This window comes from Protopterus annectens, chromosome 7.part0, assembly GCF_019279795.1.
Source record: "Protopterus annectens isolate FY-2018-M chromosome 7.part0, PAN1.0, whole genome shotgun sequence".
NCBI classification, from domain to species: Eukaryota; Metazoa; Chordata; order Ceratodontiformes; family Protopteridae; genus Protopterus; species Protopterus annectens.
This window is the reverse complement of record NC_056739.1, coordinates 1,123,275,291-1,123,292,401: the sequence shown is the minus strand read 5'-3', so window position 1 is coordinate 1,123,292,401 and position 17,111 is coordinate 1,123,275,291. Positions and strand designations below refer to the sequence as shown.

The 17,111-nt window shown below is 44.6% G+C and overlaps 1 protein-coding gene across 1 annotated transcript in view; it reads right to left on the bottom strand.

Moving 5' to 3' along the window:
• Positions 1-17,111, bottom strand: part of MFAP1 (microfibril associated protein 1) — a 637,732-nt gene that overhangs the window by 1,537 nt on the left and 619,084 nt on the right. Inside the window, exon 9 of the mRNA XM_044077701.1 lies at positions 1-3,322. This exon is cut by the window's left edge and continues 1,537 nt beyond it. Within this exon, the coding sequence (XP_043933636.1) occupies positions 3,143-3,322 (180 nt within the window). The 3' untranslated portion in view covers positions 1-3,142. The remainder of the gene's footprint in view (positions 3,323-17,111) is intronic.

The following is a 17,111-nucleotide window of genomic DNA, read 5'->3' as shown; positions in this document are numbered from 1 at the left end:
TTTGATTTATATAAACTCACCAATCATCCCCATCTCCAAAACAAACTAATTGCTGCAACCCAAAAAAATGTATCTGGCATTCTGCTTGTACTTGTTTCAATACCTTTAAAAGAAAATCATCCCACCTACTTAAAATGTCCTCTCTCTGCAAGCTCAAACTAATAAAAGGTCTCTGGGAAAGCATCATCAGCCGCATATATGAAACCAGCATCACTGCTTACCTCACATGGTAACGCCATTGATTAGATAGCTTTGACCGGTTACTATCTGCCAGGGAAACTACAGGTTAATGGTCAGCAATGCAGTCTTCTCTTCGGGAGTCTCCTTTTCAGTTTAGTGTAATTATTTCATTACAGCAGAGGTGAGAAGCATGCCAGTGAGGCAGGTGCAGCAAGCAAAACAATTGCCCTATATTAGCAGGACAGATGTCTATAATCCTGCCCAATACCTTTTCTACCCATCTGCAAGAAGTTCACACATGGGTGTTCCATGTCCACTAGGCAGAACAAATGGTTCTTGAAAATAAGACAGGATAGCCACTCAGCACATTACTGCCCTCAGAAATATCCATGCATACTATGAATTTTAAAAGTAAAAAAAAAATGTTTTAAAATGTAACCTGGAATTGGTTGTTCAAGCCAGAACATTGAGCAGCAATAAGACATGCTTATGAGGTACTGCCACAGTACAGCCCAAGACACCCTGCAACTTGGTGGTGCACTCCACTCAAAAAATTAGTGTATCCCCATGTGATCCTACCAAGATGTTATCATGTTCTTCATGGCCCAAGGGTTACGGTAGGGTTTCCATCTTTCTGTGTGTTGAAAACCGAGCCAAAGCCACAAGGACTTTCTACACCCATTTCCCACCCACTCTCCTACCCATTTTATGATGTCAATGCAGATGTCATCGTAAAGTGGCACATTTTCTTTTGCTTTTCTCTCTCTTTTTTTTTTTTTTTTTTTTTTTTTTTACAAACTAACATTCTTTTTATACAGATAAACAGAATACCAGAGTTTGTACAGTGCTTGCCAGACTTCTGGGCCAACATTCTGATTTCCGGGTAGCCCTGAAAAAATACCAGATGGGTGGCTATGCTAAGTCAGTGTCAAGCTCCAGAAATGTATTTTAACAGTTACTGAATAAATTTGTATTTTTTTTTTAATGCAAATGCACAGACTTTTGTATTTGTATTTTTGAATGCAGTTACAACCATATGCAAGGGGCAGCTGTTCTCAAAACATCTGCCATTCCTTTAAAGCAATAAAAGGGAGATGCATAACCAGGGGTCTTGAAGCGCAATGTGAGGTCTTGCCAGAAAGAATCCTTAATCCTGGCTGGCAAAAACAGACTTGTTGCCCAGAGGTACTCCGCCTACAAAAATCATTAGAAGCGAGAATCAAAACGGCCAAGCCTGCCACAAGGAATATTTTTCTAGGCCTTCAAGCAGTAGTAGTAACATCCACATGAACAATTTTAGAGCCAGTATCACTTAAACTTCCAAGAACTGATTGGAGAGAAAACATCTCTACCAATATCACTTGTTATTTGGGTGAAAAGAGATGTAGAGTTGGCTGTACCTCTCAGACGAGGATACCAAAGGACAAAGGAAACGCACTGTTCCCTGAACAGCTGACTTAAGATAAATAAGCAGTCCTGGGCTTCTAAAGCCACAGTTTATGCCAGCCTGCCTTGTATTAGCTGTCCCTGAACTCCTGACTCACTAAATATTTCTGGCAATTGTCTTTTCTCATGATTTAATCTCTTCATGGTTTAAAAAAAAAAAAAAAAAAAAAAAAAAAAAAAAAAAAAGACTATTGAGCTTACCAAAGGCAGTAGTGGAGAACAGTAGTTATACTGTTGGCACAGACAGCAGATTGAAGCACTGCATGAAGGTCGAACATGGGAGATGCAAAACTGATAATGATCTTGAGTGCAGTACCTGGCAAAGACAGGCAAGCCACAGGTTTGGGAGATGTGCACAGATTTCCTTCTGTATCTAAGATAAGCACTTAGTTTGGGTGACTGCAATGAGATTTGGCATGAATACTGGAAAAGAACTGTTTTTAAAGAACATGCCCCTTAAAACCTAAGAGAAGGAAGGCATTTGTATGGGCCAGACAGATACAGTTGCCACACATGTATATTCATACTAACAGAAAAATTCCATTACTTGACTCTACTTCAGAAATGCTCCCGTTAATTTATTCATCTGTTACCTGGGTAATAAACTTACCATATACCCTTTTCAGCCATACTTTGGGACACAACAGTACAGGGGTAATGCATTACATATTGACAGCTTAGAGTATCCAATTTATCTATATGTTTTTGTAAGGTGGGCATAAATCAGACTATTTAGAGAAAAAAAAACATGTAGACATGGAGAGAACATGCAGTTCTGAACACTGAGTGGAGGTCAGGAATGAGCACAAGATGTAACTGTAATAGATCTCCTAATAATCCACCAGGCTGCCTAAAATGGTCATTCACTTTATACCAATACCTCCCCAAATGAGTTGACAGTGATGCAGTGTGCAGTTTCTAGCCACATGACTGCTGGAATGATTGACCTGAGATGCTAGTCCCACTATACAATATGCTACAAAAGGAACCATATAACAACCCCCCCCCCCTTTTTTTAAGAGAAGCCTGAGTCAGTCACATCAACCATTCATTTGAACAAGAGCATTTTCAATAAATAAATCAGTAAGGGAACAGTAACAAAAGCAGTTCTACAGGAAATTTTTTTCTCCAAAACCATTTTAAATGCGCTATGGGTCAATGCCTACTGCCCTTCACTTTAGTGTGCTCACATATGTTGAAGAGATACTTTAAAAAGTTAAAATAAAACTATAATAAAATGTTAAAGCCCCATTATGACTTTTTTTCTGGGATGTTTTACAAATTCAAACAAAAATAAAAGTTCAAAGTCCTTATCTATTTGGCTGTCCCCAACCAAAGCTCACCATTTATATACAGCTTGGTCAGAAGTAGTGACAGTTCAAAAATTAGAAACTGAATGATGAAAGAGACAGGAATGTTAACAAATCCTGAAAAGAAAAAAATACAAGATGAACATGTTGATGCAAAGGAACTCTTCCCAATGAAACCATATCCCATGTCAAATTCAAGTTGTCCACTAAGCTTTTCTCTTCTTGGCTGATGGCCTGTCAAAAATATCCCTCACTCCAGCTGCCTTCTGCTTGAAGAATTTTGTATTCTGTGCACTTTCTTGTGCCCATGCAGACTCAAATGAAGTTGTGTCCTGGTCCACCAGATGAGTGTACTTAGTCCGTCCTGAGCGACCAAAGTTTTTGACCTACACAGACAAGCACACAAAGAAAACAAGATATTATGGCATTTTGTAACTTAATATTTCTCTCTTTTCTAACACCAGTGTAACTATATTTATCACCAATGTGACTTGTTTTAGGGCCTCAAGTTTCCATCAGCCTCTAAGTATACTGACTGCTATCTTTTTATAATACAGCATTTAAATTACAAATTACATTTCTGAAGAATCATTACATCTTACATCAGGAATTCTGGCATTACTGTGATTAGTGTCTGCTCTCATAAAATGCCTTAATTTCTGTTTTGAGTCTCAGTCTATGCATTATCCCATTAACATACATGACATGGCTTCCCAGTAATCCGTACAACTCCTTCCTATACTTCCAGGAAATCTCTTTCTTGTGCATCCCTAAATACCACTGCACTTTCTCATTTCATTTTTCAGCAAAAATGGTTCCTCTGCACCTCTCAACATTTTAATATATTTTCCAGCGTAAACATTTTTTGCTCTTCCCAGCTACCTGCATAATGAAATACAAGCTCACCATAACAGAAGATAGGAAAAATAAAATTAATCTGACAACAAAATTAGAGACTAAGAATATACCTATCTAGGGATCTAGATCTACGGATGTCATTGCCCCCCCTTTACTCAGCCTTCGTTAGGCCAATCATTGAATATAATACCCCCTTTGGCATGTATCTATCCAGACACACGCAACAAATGGAATGCCCACAGAGATACCTTACTAAAAGGATACAAGGCTTAAACATGCCCTACATGGACCAACTCAAAGCCCTGTCACTATACTTGGCATCCAACAGACTTCTACGAGGTGACCTATGTCTGGCATACAAGGCATCCCTCACACCCATTATGGATGGATTTACTACATATCTGCAAGTCAAATGACATCAGAAATACTCTAGAGATTTAAACCTCTCCTACAGCATCACCAGAATGGTTTGGAGGGACAGGTACATTATGCAGGGATACAACTACTGTGGAACAGAATTACCATCCAGATAAAACAAAGTTCATCCTCGGCCAATTTCAAATGCAACTTAGAACTATGGATTGGAAACAGAAAATTTACCCCAGGACCACCCCCTGTACTACTAATGGTCAAAAGCATCTCCTAAATGCTTTATCCCATGCATGGGTCCCCTCAAATTATCTAAGGTACAATCTCAGTTATTCTTATTAGGGGTATTATATAATTATCAACCATGGGATGGGTAAAGCCCAGTCTATAACCAAATGGGATGGATTATTTCAAGCACAAAGAGGAAAATTGGCTAGGCTTAAAATGGCCCCACAAGGGCAGTTAGCCTAGTAATTACTTATGAACCTCTACCAGTATTACAAAAGCAGGCTTCTGTTAACTATGAAGAATCTGAACTTTTTTTCTCCATTGGTCAAATGTGCCCTTGGTATAAGCTGGCCATCTGTCTTGTGTTGGTGCACCACTTCACAGTCTAGCACATGCCACCATATAAATCAGATGCTATCCTTTGCCATTTTTAGGGATGCTATGAAAATTACTGACAAAGTATAAAATGACTAGAACACAAGCATCTAATAGTTTTCAAGTTAAAATAAAAAAGGGAGATAAAATGAACAGAAAAAGGTTAATTTTCTCCCACCAAGATCTGTTGTTAGGCTGCCAACCTCACACAACTTTTTCCTTGCAGAAGGCTGATACAGCACACACTTGACCAATCTATTGTAGTGGATAATGGCAAAAATTATTTTCAGCACTCCTTCCCCCAAAAATCAGTTCTGCTCCTAAACTGAATCTAATCTGTACCATTTTGTGAACGCTAGACAGAAGTCCATGTCACAAACTCGTACATTAAAATATGAGGAAGTGACAACATCCCTAGATGAAAGTACTATGCATGAAAAATGTATGTAGGATGGCAGAGTACACTCTATACACTAAGATTCACCTCAATGAAAGTATAGATCTGAACTAGTTAACTTCATTTGTCCATCAACCTGTGGGTATCGGATCCATATCGGATCCGAGCCGGCAGCTTCAAACAGCTAAGATCCGAGCTCCAAGCTCCTCCCCTTACCCATAATCCCCTGCCATCCCTCTCTGACCTCAGATTTCTTTTGCTGCGGTTGACTCAACAGCTTTGAATGAGTTCCAGGCGTGGGTTTTGGTCATTCTGTGAGAAAAATATTGCTTTTCTAATTTTTCTGTAGTGTAATATTGCTTGTTGTTTTGTGTGTTGCCCTTGTATTTAAAACCCTTTAGTTTTAATATTGTTATCTGGTTAATTTTAGTGTAGTTTATTCCTCCCCATGTGTGTGTTGGGCCTTGCGTTGTTTTCTTAGTTTAACTATGTCTGAGGCCCCAAAAACTTTTTTCTCTAAATGCACAGAGTGTGGCCATAAGCTATCCCCGGCGGATGGCCACACGGTGTGTTATTTGCCTTGGGGTTGACCACCTTTCCTCAGGCTGCACTATTTGTGCAGCCTTCAAACCCAGGGCTCTAAAGGACAGGAGATCGAAGCTGATTCGGAGGGGCTTTTGCCCCCGGATTCGGCTTCGGCCTCCTCTCCCTTGATGGCACCTGCCGCGGCAGTGCCCCCTTCCACCCCTGCTCCACTGGCCGGGACTCAACCTCCCACCTTGGGCCAGGAGGAGAGGGATGCTAGGTGAGAGAAGGAGAGACACCACACATGCGGCGGGCCGAGTCTTCCTCCTCGTCTCTGCCGGCTAAGCAAGCTGCTTCTCCCAGGGCTTCCGGGCCTTCTCCTTCCCGGCTCCATTCACATCGCTTCTCCCCGGAGCCGGAGGAGGAGACCCGGTCGCCGTCGAGGTCATCGAGCGGCACTCCCGGCCCGCCTCGGTGGCCTCCTCTAGGTCTACCCGAAGCTTGTCCGATGCAGATATGGACCGGATGATGTGTAGGTTCCTCCAGGCCCAGCTGCAGATGGGAGTGCTCATGCCTCCCCCCCTCCGGGGGGAAGCTCAACCCCCTTTTTCGCCCTGATTGCTCCTTCTCTGACCCACTTTCAGGGTTCGGAGCCTTCGGATCTGGGTTGCATAGGAGTCGGGGGAGGTTTGGCGCCGATAGTGCTTCGTACTTTGGCTCCGACCGTGCCCTCGAGTTTGTTGGGTCCCTTTTCAGATCCAAGATCTCGGAGCCGAGAGCTGAGCTTCGGATCCGGAGAGGTCAGTGTGTCTTCGGCTCCGGCTCGGTCAGAGTATACTGGCTCTTCGGATCTGATTGCTTCGGCGCCGGCCCTGATCCACACATCGGATCCGTGGGGGCTGCTCTCGGATCCTAGAGAGAGCAGTTCTCCCTTGGCGTTCGATGTAGTGGAGAGGGTATTGTCGAGGGATTCCAGGCCCCAGGCTCTGACTACGGATCAACCCTGCACTCCTTCTCAGACGGGCCTACCTTCCATCACCTGGCCCCAGGGACAGCTTGCGCCTACGTCCCAGGTCGTTCCCTTAGAGGAACAAGATGTGATTGGTGAGGCTTCTTCGGACAGCCCCCCCCGAGGAGGTCCCTCACAAACGTAAGTGCAAGAGGAGGCACTTGGACTCACCTAAGTCTTAGACAGAAGACACGGATTTAGAGGAAGGGGAAGGTTTCCCCAAGGTCACCCCCCGAGGACGTCTCCTTTGGAGACATTATGGAAATGCTTCGAATTAGAGGGGGGGTGGTCAGCCCAAAAGCCTTCCTCGGATGAGTCTGTGTTCCTGGAGGTGTTTGACGCAGGCCCATCTACCTCTTGGGTGTCCCCTCCCGCTGGTCCCCTGGTAGATCTCATCACTACCAGGGCATGGATAGAACTGGACACTGTTGAGCCCATTCCAAAGAGGCCGGATAAAATCCTTAGTCCCCCCCACTGATAGGGCGGTATGGAGCAAGGGTGCTCCTGTAGATGCCATGTTGGTGGCGGCTGCCACCAAGAAGGAACTAGCCCAGGAGAGTTCCTTGGTCCATCCTCCCGACAAGGAGTCTCGGACGATGGACCGCCTGGGGAAGCAGATGTTCGCTTCAGCTACCTTCGCAGTGAGGTCGCTGAACTATATGGCACACGTCATACGACTCCAGCGGGATCTCATCAAGAAATATGCCGGATCGCCCCCAGAGTCCATGTCGACTGAGGATAAGGTGGTGTTCTCAGCTCGATTGGCCACTCTCAATTCCATCACGAACACTTCTATGCGGCTCCTCTCCCATGCCATGGAAGGAGCCCCTAGAGCTAGTGGAGCGGGCATTGTTTTGAGATGACACGCTTCGCTCCGCCTCGGCGACTTTGCGGAACCCTTCAAGGCATCCTTCGCAAATGCCCCTTTTGATGGTTCTTCGCTTTTTGGCAAGACCGTCTGCGACACGCTGGTCCAGAGCGAGAAAGACGGGAAGACATTGCCTGCCGGAGTCCACTACTCTGCTCCCCAGAGGTCCTTCTCCAGGAACAAAAGGGGACAGAAGAAGATGTGGTTCCGGAAGTCTCAACAGTCCCGTTTCGCTCTGGACCCCTCGTCCTTCAGAGGCAGAGGAGGACAAGGTGGACGCCGGCCCAGAGGCAGAGCCAGACGGCGCAGTAGATAATCCAAAAGGCAGTGCAGATAATTGGTAGTGCATTGAGCCAGCTTTGAATCTGAGGTATCTTCTGCATGATCGTCTGATTCGGACATGCAGGTATGCCTCTTTTAGGTCTAAAGTCACAAGCCAAGCCTTTTTGCCCAGCATGGGCAGAAGTTGCTGTAAGGTCAACATTTTGAATTTTGGTATATCCAGATATGTGTTTAGAATAGATAGGTCCAGTATTGGTCTCCAGGCTTTGTCCTTTCTGGGTACCAAGAACAGTTGAATAAAATCCTTGTCCTTGCTCTTGTTCTGGTACTTGTTGAATGGCCCTCATGTCCATGAGGGATGAGACTTGTTTTTGTGCCTCTGCCCATTGTTTTTTTGGTAGGTCTGGCCAACTGGTTGCCCTTGGTAGGGTATGAAAGTGAAACTTGTAGCCCCGTGACACTATGTCTAAGACCCATTTGTCCTGGGTTATTATGTGCCAATTTTGAGAAAAAAGTACTAGTTTTCCCCCTAAAGGTGCTGCCAGAAGATAAATGCTTGGCGCAGACAGGGCAAAGTCAGTGGGACTGTTTCCTGTAAGGCTGTGATTTGTCTTCTCCACTTTTAGAGGTAGAAGCACCCCATTGTTTAGACCTGTATGAACCTTGGGGCTGGGATCTGCCTCTTGGGTGTCTGTATCTGCCCCTTTGTGGTCTGTCTGACACTGGAAAGGACCAATTCTTTGTAGGCCAGTGTCTGCTAAATCTTGGAGGCTGTACCTGTAAGAAATCCTTGACTGTTTGCATAAATTTAGCTTTGTCCTCCATTTTCTTTAACACCTCTTCTGCTTTAACACCAAACAAAGTATGCTGTAATGGAGCATCTAATAATTTTGCTTTAACATGATATGGTAAATTTTGTTCCTTTAACCAAGCATGTCTCCTAATGACAGAACCCGTGACAGCGGCCCTGCAGGAGGCCTCCAAAGAATCAAAACCACATTGCAAAGTATGCTTTTCAACTTGCTCAGCTGCATGCAATAAATCCTGCATTTCTTTGTTTTCTGCACCTTCAGAATTTATCAACATTTTCTGTTTAAGCAGTGACATAATATATTGCTGATATTTGAGCACATGAAACTGACAATTTAAAGCCCTTATAGCAGAGGTGTAAATCTTCTTTCCCCATCTGTCTAATGCCCTAGAATCCCTGTCAGCAGGGGTAGGGTTTTTTGCAGTGGATGCCTTGACCCCTTTGGGACCCTGAGAGACAGTTTCAGGGTCAGCAGCAGGGTTCTTGAAAAGGAATTTATGAAAGTTAGGCACCCTGTAGTACCTATGCGGCTTAACAGGAGCTGGAGGTAAGGAGTCAGGAGTCGGGCTGGACTCTGAAAATACATCATCTACAATGTCTAACACAGGCGGGATAGCTAGGGGCCTGTGTTGTCAAGTAAAAGGAAGTCCCTGAGCCTTTTCTTAGATTCAGAATAATCTTGGCTCTCCCAGTGGAAATGTTCCCTCATGGTATGCAAGGTTTCCCCAAAAGAGAAATCCTCAGGAGGAGAGGCAGAAGAGATAGATTCTTCAGCATCAGAATCCTCATAGGGAGGAACAAAGTATTCCTGATCAGAAGAGGAAGCTGAAGAAATGGAAATCTGATCTGAAGATTCATATTCAGTCTCTTGCCTAGGCCTCTTATCAGGAGGGGGATAGGAACCCCTGATCAAAGTAATTAAGTCCTTGGCCATTTTGAGCATTTGTTTTTTGGGCATGGAAGCCTGAGCATGAGGCTGTTGTACTTGTTTCTTTGTCTTTAAAGATGTTTTAGTCTTTGCCTTTGTAGCTGGAGTCACTGTAATGTACAACTGAGTAGGTCTGAAAACACCCTCAGAAGCCGATGCCTGCTCACCGGCTCCAGACCCATCTGAGGGAATAGTTTCCGAAGGTCCAATACCTTGAGCTTCCAGCGGCCTAGGCGACTCCACGAGGGAGTCTGTAGCAGCCCGCGGGTCCAAAGTAGTGGGCATCAGGGCCTGCGAAAGCGCCTCAATAAGAGCCGGCGAACCGGCGACTGGCTTAGAAGAAGCCTCATCATCGGTTTTAGACCTCGGATGCCTGTTCTTTTCTTTTTCTTTGCACTTCTTGTGAATTGTGGTAGTTGGTTGGCTATCCGATGGCATTGTGTAATTAAATCTTCTGCCAAAATAGTGAAAAGCAAAATCGTACCGGTGCTTTATAGTGCGCTGGTTAAATCTAGCACAAAACCGACAACAAGCAACGTCGTGGTCAGGGCCTGGGCAAGGAGTACAGTAAGAATGAAAATCCTTATGAGGTATTTGCTTCCCACAAGAAATACAATTATTAACTTTTTCTGACATCGGTCTGGAGCAAGAAAAAAGTTTTCCCCAACGGGGTACTTATCTTTTAAAGAAGACTTCGGATCTGAAATTCGAACACGAAAATCTCAGGAGGCATCCGACCGGCACTTGCAAACTGCTTCTGCTTCGGGCACTGCGCGGCAAGAAAGACTGAAGAAAATGGAGTCGGATGCATCTTTTATACCCCTGGCACACTGACGTCAGGGAAGAGGCGACAGCAACGGATGCCGGACCAAGACTTTGGAATTCAGGCCGATTGAGGGTAGCCTGCCAACAGGATAACCCAAGTGTAATGACTGCAACAGTGAAACGTAAAGAAAGTACAGTTTTGTACCTACCATAAATGTAGATGTTCGAGGATTCCATTGCTGCAGTCCTGACTATTGGGTATAGTCCGCGTCCAGTCGGCCCGAATACCAGAGTATAAGGCTGACGTCGGTCATGGCGCCTTAGACTGACGTCAGTACGTCAGGGTACTAATGCGCATGACCGACGTCATATCCTCAGTCTTTTCTTGCCCCAGATGTCAGAAGACCCTAAAAAGACAAGTCCCAGAAAACCTGCATCCAAAAACATGTACAATATATGCAACAATATATACAAAAACATAAGCATGTAAACTCACCTACACAACCACCCCTAAAAAACATAAGCATGTAAACTCACCTACACAACCACCCCTAAAATCAGAGGGGAAGGAGGGAGGGTAAATTGGACTGCAGCAATGGAATCCTCGAACATCTACATTTATGGTAGGTACAAAACTGTACTATGTTCTTCGTCTTCCATTGCTGCAGTCCTGAATATTGGGTAGAATTCCAAAGCAGAGGTAAGGGAGGCTGGCAATTTATAAAGAAGTAGGAGCTGACAACATGCCTTGCAAAACAGCTGTGGCAAAACCAGCCCTAGACTTAGAGTAGATAGGAAGGTGATAATGCTTAGAGAAAGTATGCACTGAACTCCAAGTAGCTGCTTCCAAAATATCCTTAGTTGCCACCCCCCTTAGAAATGCTGTTGAAGTGGCAGTAGCCCTAGTGGAATGAGGCCTAATCCCAGATGGAATCTCCTTGCCATGATGGGAATAACAAAATGCAATGCAAAAGCCAATCCACCTGGAAATAGTTTGTTTTGACACAGGCTTGCCCTGTGAACTCAAAGCAAAAGAAACAAACAACTGCTGAGACTGCCTAAAATCCTTAGTCCTGCTTAAATAATATCAGAACTGCCTGTGTACATCTAAAGTGTGCAAAATCTTTTCCCTTTATTTTGGGGGTCTGCATAAAAAGTAGGCAAATGAATAGTTTGGTTTAAAGCCACACTAGAAACCACCTTAGGCATAAAGGATGGATTAGTGCGTAATGATACCCTATCCTTATGGAAAATCAAAAGGGCTCAACTGCCATAAGGGCCTGCAACTCAGACACCCTTCTTGCAGAAGTAATAGCCAACAGAAAAGCAGTCTTCCATGACAAGTATTTCAATTCAGCAGTAGCCGCAGGCTCAAAAGGTTGTAGAGTAAGTTTTTCCAACACAAAATTGAGATCCCAAGCAGGAGTAGGAGCTCTACGGGGGTCTTATATTCTTTGCCCCTCTAAGAAACTGCTTGAACAAAGGATGCGAAAACAAAGGTGGGTCACAATCATAGTGAGCTGAAATTGCTGCAGCATGAATCTTAATGGAAGAGAAGGACAACCCTTTGTCCAATAACTCAGTAAGATATTGAAGAGCCACACTCAAATTAAGCTCAGAAATCTCCAAATTCTTTGCTGTACTCCAAAATAAAAATCTCTTCCATTTTTCTGCATACACCTTCCTTGTACTAGGTCTTCTAGCTTCCATAATCACATTTAAAACTTGTTGAGGAAGTTGAGACCTGCTGTGTTTCAACAGAGAATATGCCAGGCTGTTAGATGAAGAGAGTGAAGCTTGACATTGAGCAGATGACCTTCCTTCTGAGATAGCAGATGAGGAATCAGAGGTAAAGGCCATGGAGGCTTCTTTACTAGACTCCGTAGTAGTGGATACCAGTGTTGCCGAGGCCAATCTGGAGCTATCAAAATCATCCTTGGCCTGTCTTGTCTGACCTTTAATAGTACCTTTGGAAGAAGAGGCAGAGGTGGAAAGGCATAGACATGAAGGTTTTTCCAACTGAAAGACAGAGCATCCACTTTCCAAGCTGTGTGATGAAACCCCTTTGTGCAATACTTTGGCAGCTGGTGGTTTAGTGGAGAAGCGAACAGATCTATGTCTGGAGTTCCCCATGACACTGTCAATTTCTGAAATACATGAAGATCCAGTTTCCACTCGTGGGGATCCATGATTTGTCTGCTTAACACATCTGCTAAGGAGTTCTGTGCTCCTGGCAGAAACCTTGCCTGAAGAGTTAGTTGCAAGCTTAACGCAGTCTCCCATAAAATCATTGCCTGCCTGCATAGAGGATAAGAATGTGTTCCCCTTGCTTGTTGATGTACCACATGACAGTTGTGTTGTCTGTTAGAATCAACACCTGCCCTGGAAGAAGTAACTCCTTGAAAGCCATTAATGCAAACTGGACTGCTAACATCTCCTTCATGTTGATATGTAGATGCTGTAGTCTGGCCGGCCACTTGTCCTGTATCCACTTTCCATTTAGATGAGCTCCCCAAGCAATGTCCGAGGCATCTGTCGTTAAAACCTGACTCGCCTCTGGCCGGGTCACAGAGAGTCCCTTGTTTAGGTGACATTCCTGAGCCCACCACAAGAATTCTTTTGAAGGCAAGGTATTATATGAATGACAGTGTCCAAATCCTGGCAGTGCTGTGTCCATACATTTTGAGATACCATTGCAGCTTCCTCATATGCAGTTTGGCATTGGGAAGCACCAGAATACAAGATGCCATGAACCCTAATGCTTGAAGGACTGTCCTTGCAGTCAGCACGGACTGATGAGATAGTTGATGGAAGTAAAGTGACAGACTCTTTTGTTTGTCCGGGGTTAAAAAGGCCATCTGGGCTGCTGTATTCAGTCTCACACCCAGAAAGCACATGTCTTGAGGGGGTACTAGACTGGACTTTATTTCGTTCACAGAATACCCTAGGCATCTTAGCACTGCTATGACATATTCCAGATGCTGTAGAAGGTCTTCCTTTTCTTGAGCCAGAATCAGGCAGTCGTCCAAGTAAGGATAGATTTGAATTTCTTGAAGCCTGAAGTAAGCTATCACTGGAGCCAGAACCTTTGTAAATACTCTGGGCGCAGTAGATAAGCCAAAGGGCAATGCAGAGAACTGATAATGAAAATCTCCAGTTCAAACCGCAGATACTTCCTGCAACCTAGCCTTATAGGCACATGAAGGTAAGCTTCCTTGAGATCTAAAGTTACCATCCAGTGATCTTTGCCCAGTAGAGGTAAAAGCTGTTGTAACGTCAACATCTTGAACTTGGGAATGTCCAGATAAGTGTTGAGGATAGACAAATCCAAAATTGGTCTCCACGTGTTCCCCTTCTTTGGTACTAGGAACAGGCGAGAATAAAAACCTAGGCCCCTTTCCGATACAGGGACTGGCTGAATGGCCCCCATCTGGAGTAACTGAGAAACTTGCTTGTGAGCCTCTTTTCTTTGTGGAGGAGGAACGTCTGGCATGCCTTTGAAAGGGGGCATTGTGTGGAAATAAAATCTGTAACCGTGATGAATGATATCCAACACCCATCTGTCTTGAGTAATCAAATCCCAATTTTCTTTGAAAAGAGACAGTCTTCCTCCCAAAGGAGCTGCCAGACGAGAGTCCACTGGCAGCTGAAAAGGCAGGTCATTGGGTCTGTTTACGAAAGGACTGACCCCTGCCCTCACCAGAAGTCTGAGCAGGTGAACTCCTGATCTAGGCCTAAAAGAACCTGGAACCCTGCCCCTACCACGACTAGACCTACCCCTAGACTGGGAATCATAAGCAGGATATGTCCACCCCTTAGCAGGCCAATTTCTACTAAACTTGGGAGGCTGCACCTGCAAAAAATCTTTAACAGTCTGCATAGACTTAGCTTTGTCCTCCATTTTCTTTAAAACTGCTTCCACAGGCGATCCAAACAACACATCAGACTGTAAAGGAGCATCCAAAATCCTTGTCTTAACATGCTCAGCCAAATTCTGATCCTTCAACCAGGCATGCCTGCGAAGAACAGAACTAGTAGCAGCCACCCTCGAGGAGGCCTGTACAGCATCAAAACCACACTGCAAAGAATGCTTACCCACTTGTTCAGACACATGAACCAAATCCAGCAACTCTTTACACTCAATACCTTCCGCCAAAGCATCCACCTTAGATTTCAATTGTGAAAGGAGATAATTTTGATATTTTAGCATGTGAAACTGACAATTCAACGCCCTCATGGCTAGAGTGGAAGAAGTATACATTTTCTTTCCCCACCTATCCAAAGCCCTTGCCTCTTTATCAGAGGGTACAGGATTTTTAACCACAGAAGCTTTAACACCTTTAGGCCCCTGAGAAACAGTTTCTGGGTCCGCCCTAGGACTCTTAAACAAATACTTATGAGCTTCGGGCACCCTATAATACCTATCAGGCTTAACAGGAGCAGGAGGTAAGGAGTCAGGATTCAGGGAAGCCTCTGCAAAACATCCTCCACCACATTCAACACAGGAGGAATAGCTAAGGGCCTATGCTGGGGTAAAACAAAAATTCCCTAAGCCTTTTCCTGAATCAGAGTAATCCTGGCCTTCCCATTTAAAGTGCTCCCTCATGGAGTGTAGAGTCTCTGAAAATGAGAAATCCTCAGGAGGAGAAGCTGTAGGAGTGGAATCATCCACATCCGAATCAGAATAAGTAGGATACTCCTGTAAGTCTTCCACAGAAGACTCTGAAGCCTGTGAACACTGTTCAAAACTATCAAACTCCTGTTCCACCCTAGGCCTCTTATCAGGCGGGGGCATAGAACCTCTAATCATAGTAATCAAATCTTCTGCCATTTTAAGCATATGTTTCTTAGGAACAGAGCCCGAAATGCTAGGAGAAGCCCCCACAGAAGCTGAACTTGGCCTACCTCTAAAAGAAGCTTTGGCAACAGAAGGAGAGGCCCTAACTACCTTGGGAAGAGAGGGAAGAACAGTTACCTGAGAAGGCCCCTCAGCCTGGCCTACCTCCTGAGAGGACACATCTTGTAACAGTAAAGTTTCTGCCTGAGACTCCATAGAAACTCCTGGCAAAACCTCTGGCTCCACTGAGCCTTCTAAAGAACCGACGTCCGGGACTGCCGGTTCATCAACCCTAGGCTTCACTGTTTTGTCCTTGCGCTTCTTGGATGAAGCGGGCGTCGGAGCATCCGACGGCATATTATAATTGCAACGCTTCCCAAACACTAACCTGGCACAATCTAGCCTCCTCTTAATAGTGCGTTTGTTAAATCTAGCACAAGAACGGCAACCAACAACGTCGTGCTCAGGCCCTAAACAAGGTATACACAATGTATGATAATCCCTATGCGGTATCTGCTTCCCACAAGAAATACAGTTATTCACTTTTTCTGACATCCGGTTAAATACTGAGGCAAGAAAACCAAAATGTTCCCAACGGGTACTTAGCCAACTCTGTTTCGGTCTGAAACTCCGGTTTCGGAATATCTCAGAACGCCAACCTGCACTCTCAAAATTGCTTCTGCATCGGACCATGCGGCAAAAAAGACTGAGGATATGACGTCGGTCATGCGCATTAGTACCCTGACGTACTGACGTCAGTCTAAGGCGCCATGACCGACGTCAGCCTTATACTCTGGTATTCGGGCCGACTGGACGCGGACTATACCCAATAGTCAGGACTGCAGCAATGGAAGACGAAGAACATCATCAGGACAGCTACACAATTTCATCTACTTCTAAATAAAACTTAATGGAGAAACTAAACCAAATCCAAGCTCTGGCCCAGAGTCTATTTTAAGCTAAAAAAGTACAGTTGTGTACACTTACCATAAATGTAGATGTTCAAATGTATTCACTGTTGCAGTCATTACATTTGGGTAATCTGCTGGCAGGTTGCCCTCAGTCGGCCTGAATTCCAAAGTCTTGGGTCCTGCATCGGTTGCTGTCTTCTCTTCCATGACGTCAGGTCGTCAGGGGTATAAAACATGCAGCCGACACCATTTTCTTTAGTTTTTCTTGCCCCCAATGTCAGGTGCCCCCAAAAAGGTAGCAATATTCTAAATATTTATATATATACATGCATCAATATAAACTTTACCTTCATCTACAAGCAAATACACCACATAGGTTGTAGAAGATAGAGAAGGAAAGATAAATTAAAGAATGACAGGGGGATGGCGGGAGGGTAACCTGGACTGCAACAGTGAATACACTCGAACATCTACATTTATGGCAAGTGTACACAAAGTACAGTTTTGTACCTACTATAAATGTAGATGTCCGATAGGTATGCATCTGCAGTCATCACATATGGGTTGTCCTGCCTCAGGCAGCCCTTCGGTCGGCCTGATTCCAAAGTCTGGGTCCGGCGTCAGATGATATCGCCCCCTCCCCAACGTCAGAGCGCCTGGGGTATAAAAGAGTCATCCGACGCAATCTTCCTCAGTTTTTCTTGCCCCAGATGCCAGGTGCCCTCTAAGGAAGGCTAAATTTGGAGAAATGCAAAATATTCCACACATGCACAGTAATAAAAAACAAATGCACCATAATAGATAACCCCAGCTAGCTATAAGAGGGAGTATTACCCAAGAAATACCACAGAGGGGAAGGAGGAGGAAACCTGACTGCAGATGCATACCTATCGGACATCTACATTTATGGTAGGTACAAAACTGTACTATGTCCTTCAAGGATGCATCTGCAGTCATCACATATGGGTAGAATACCATAGCCAATCTGGGGGTGGAGGATCTATGTATAGGA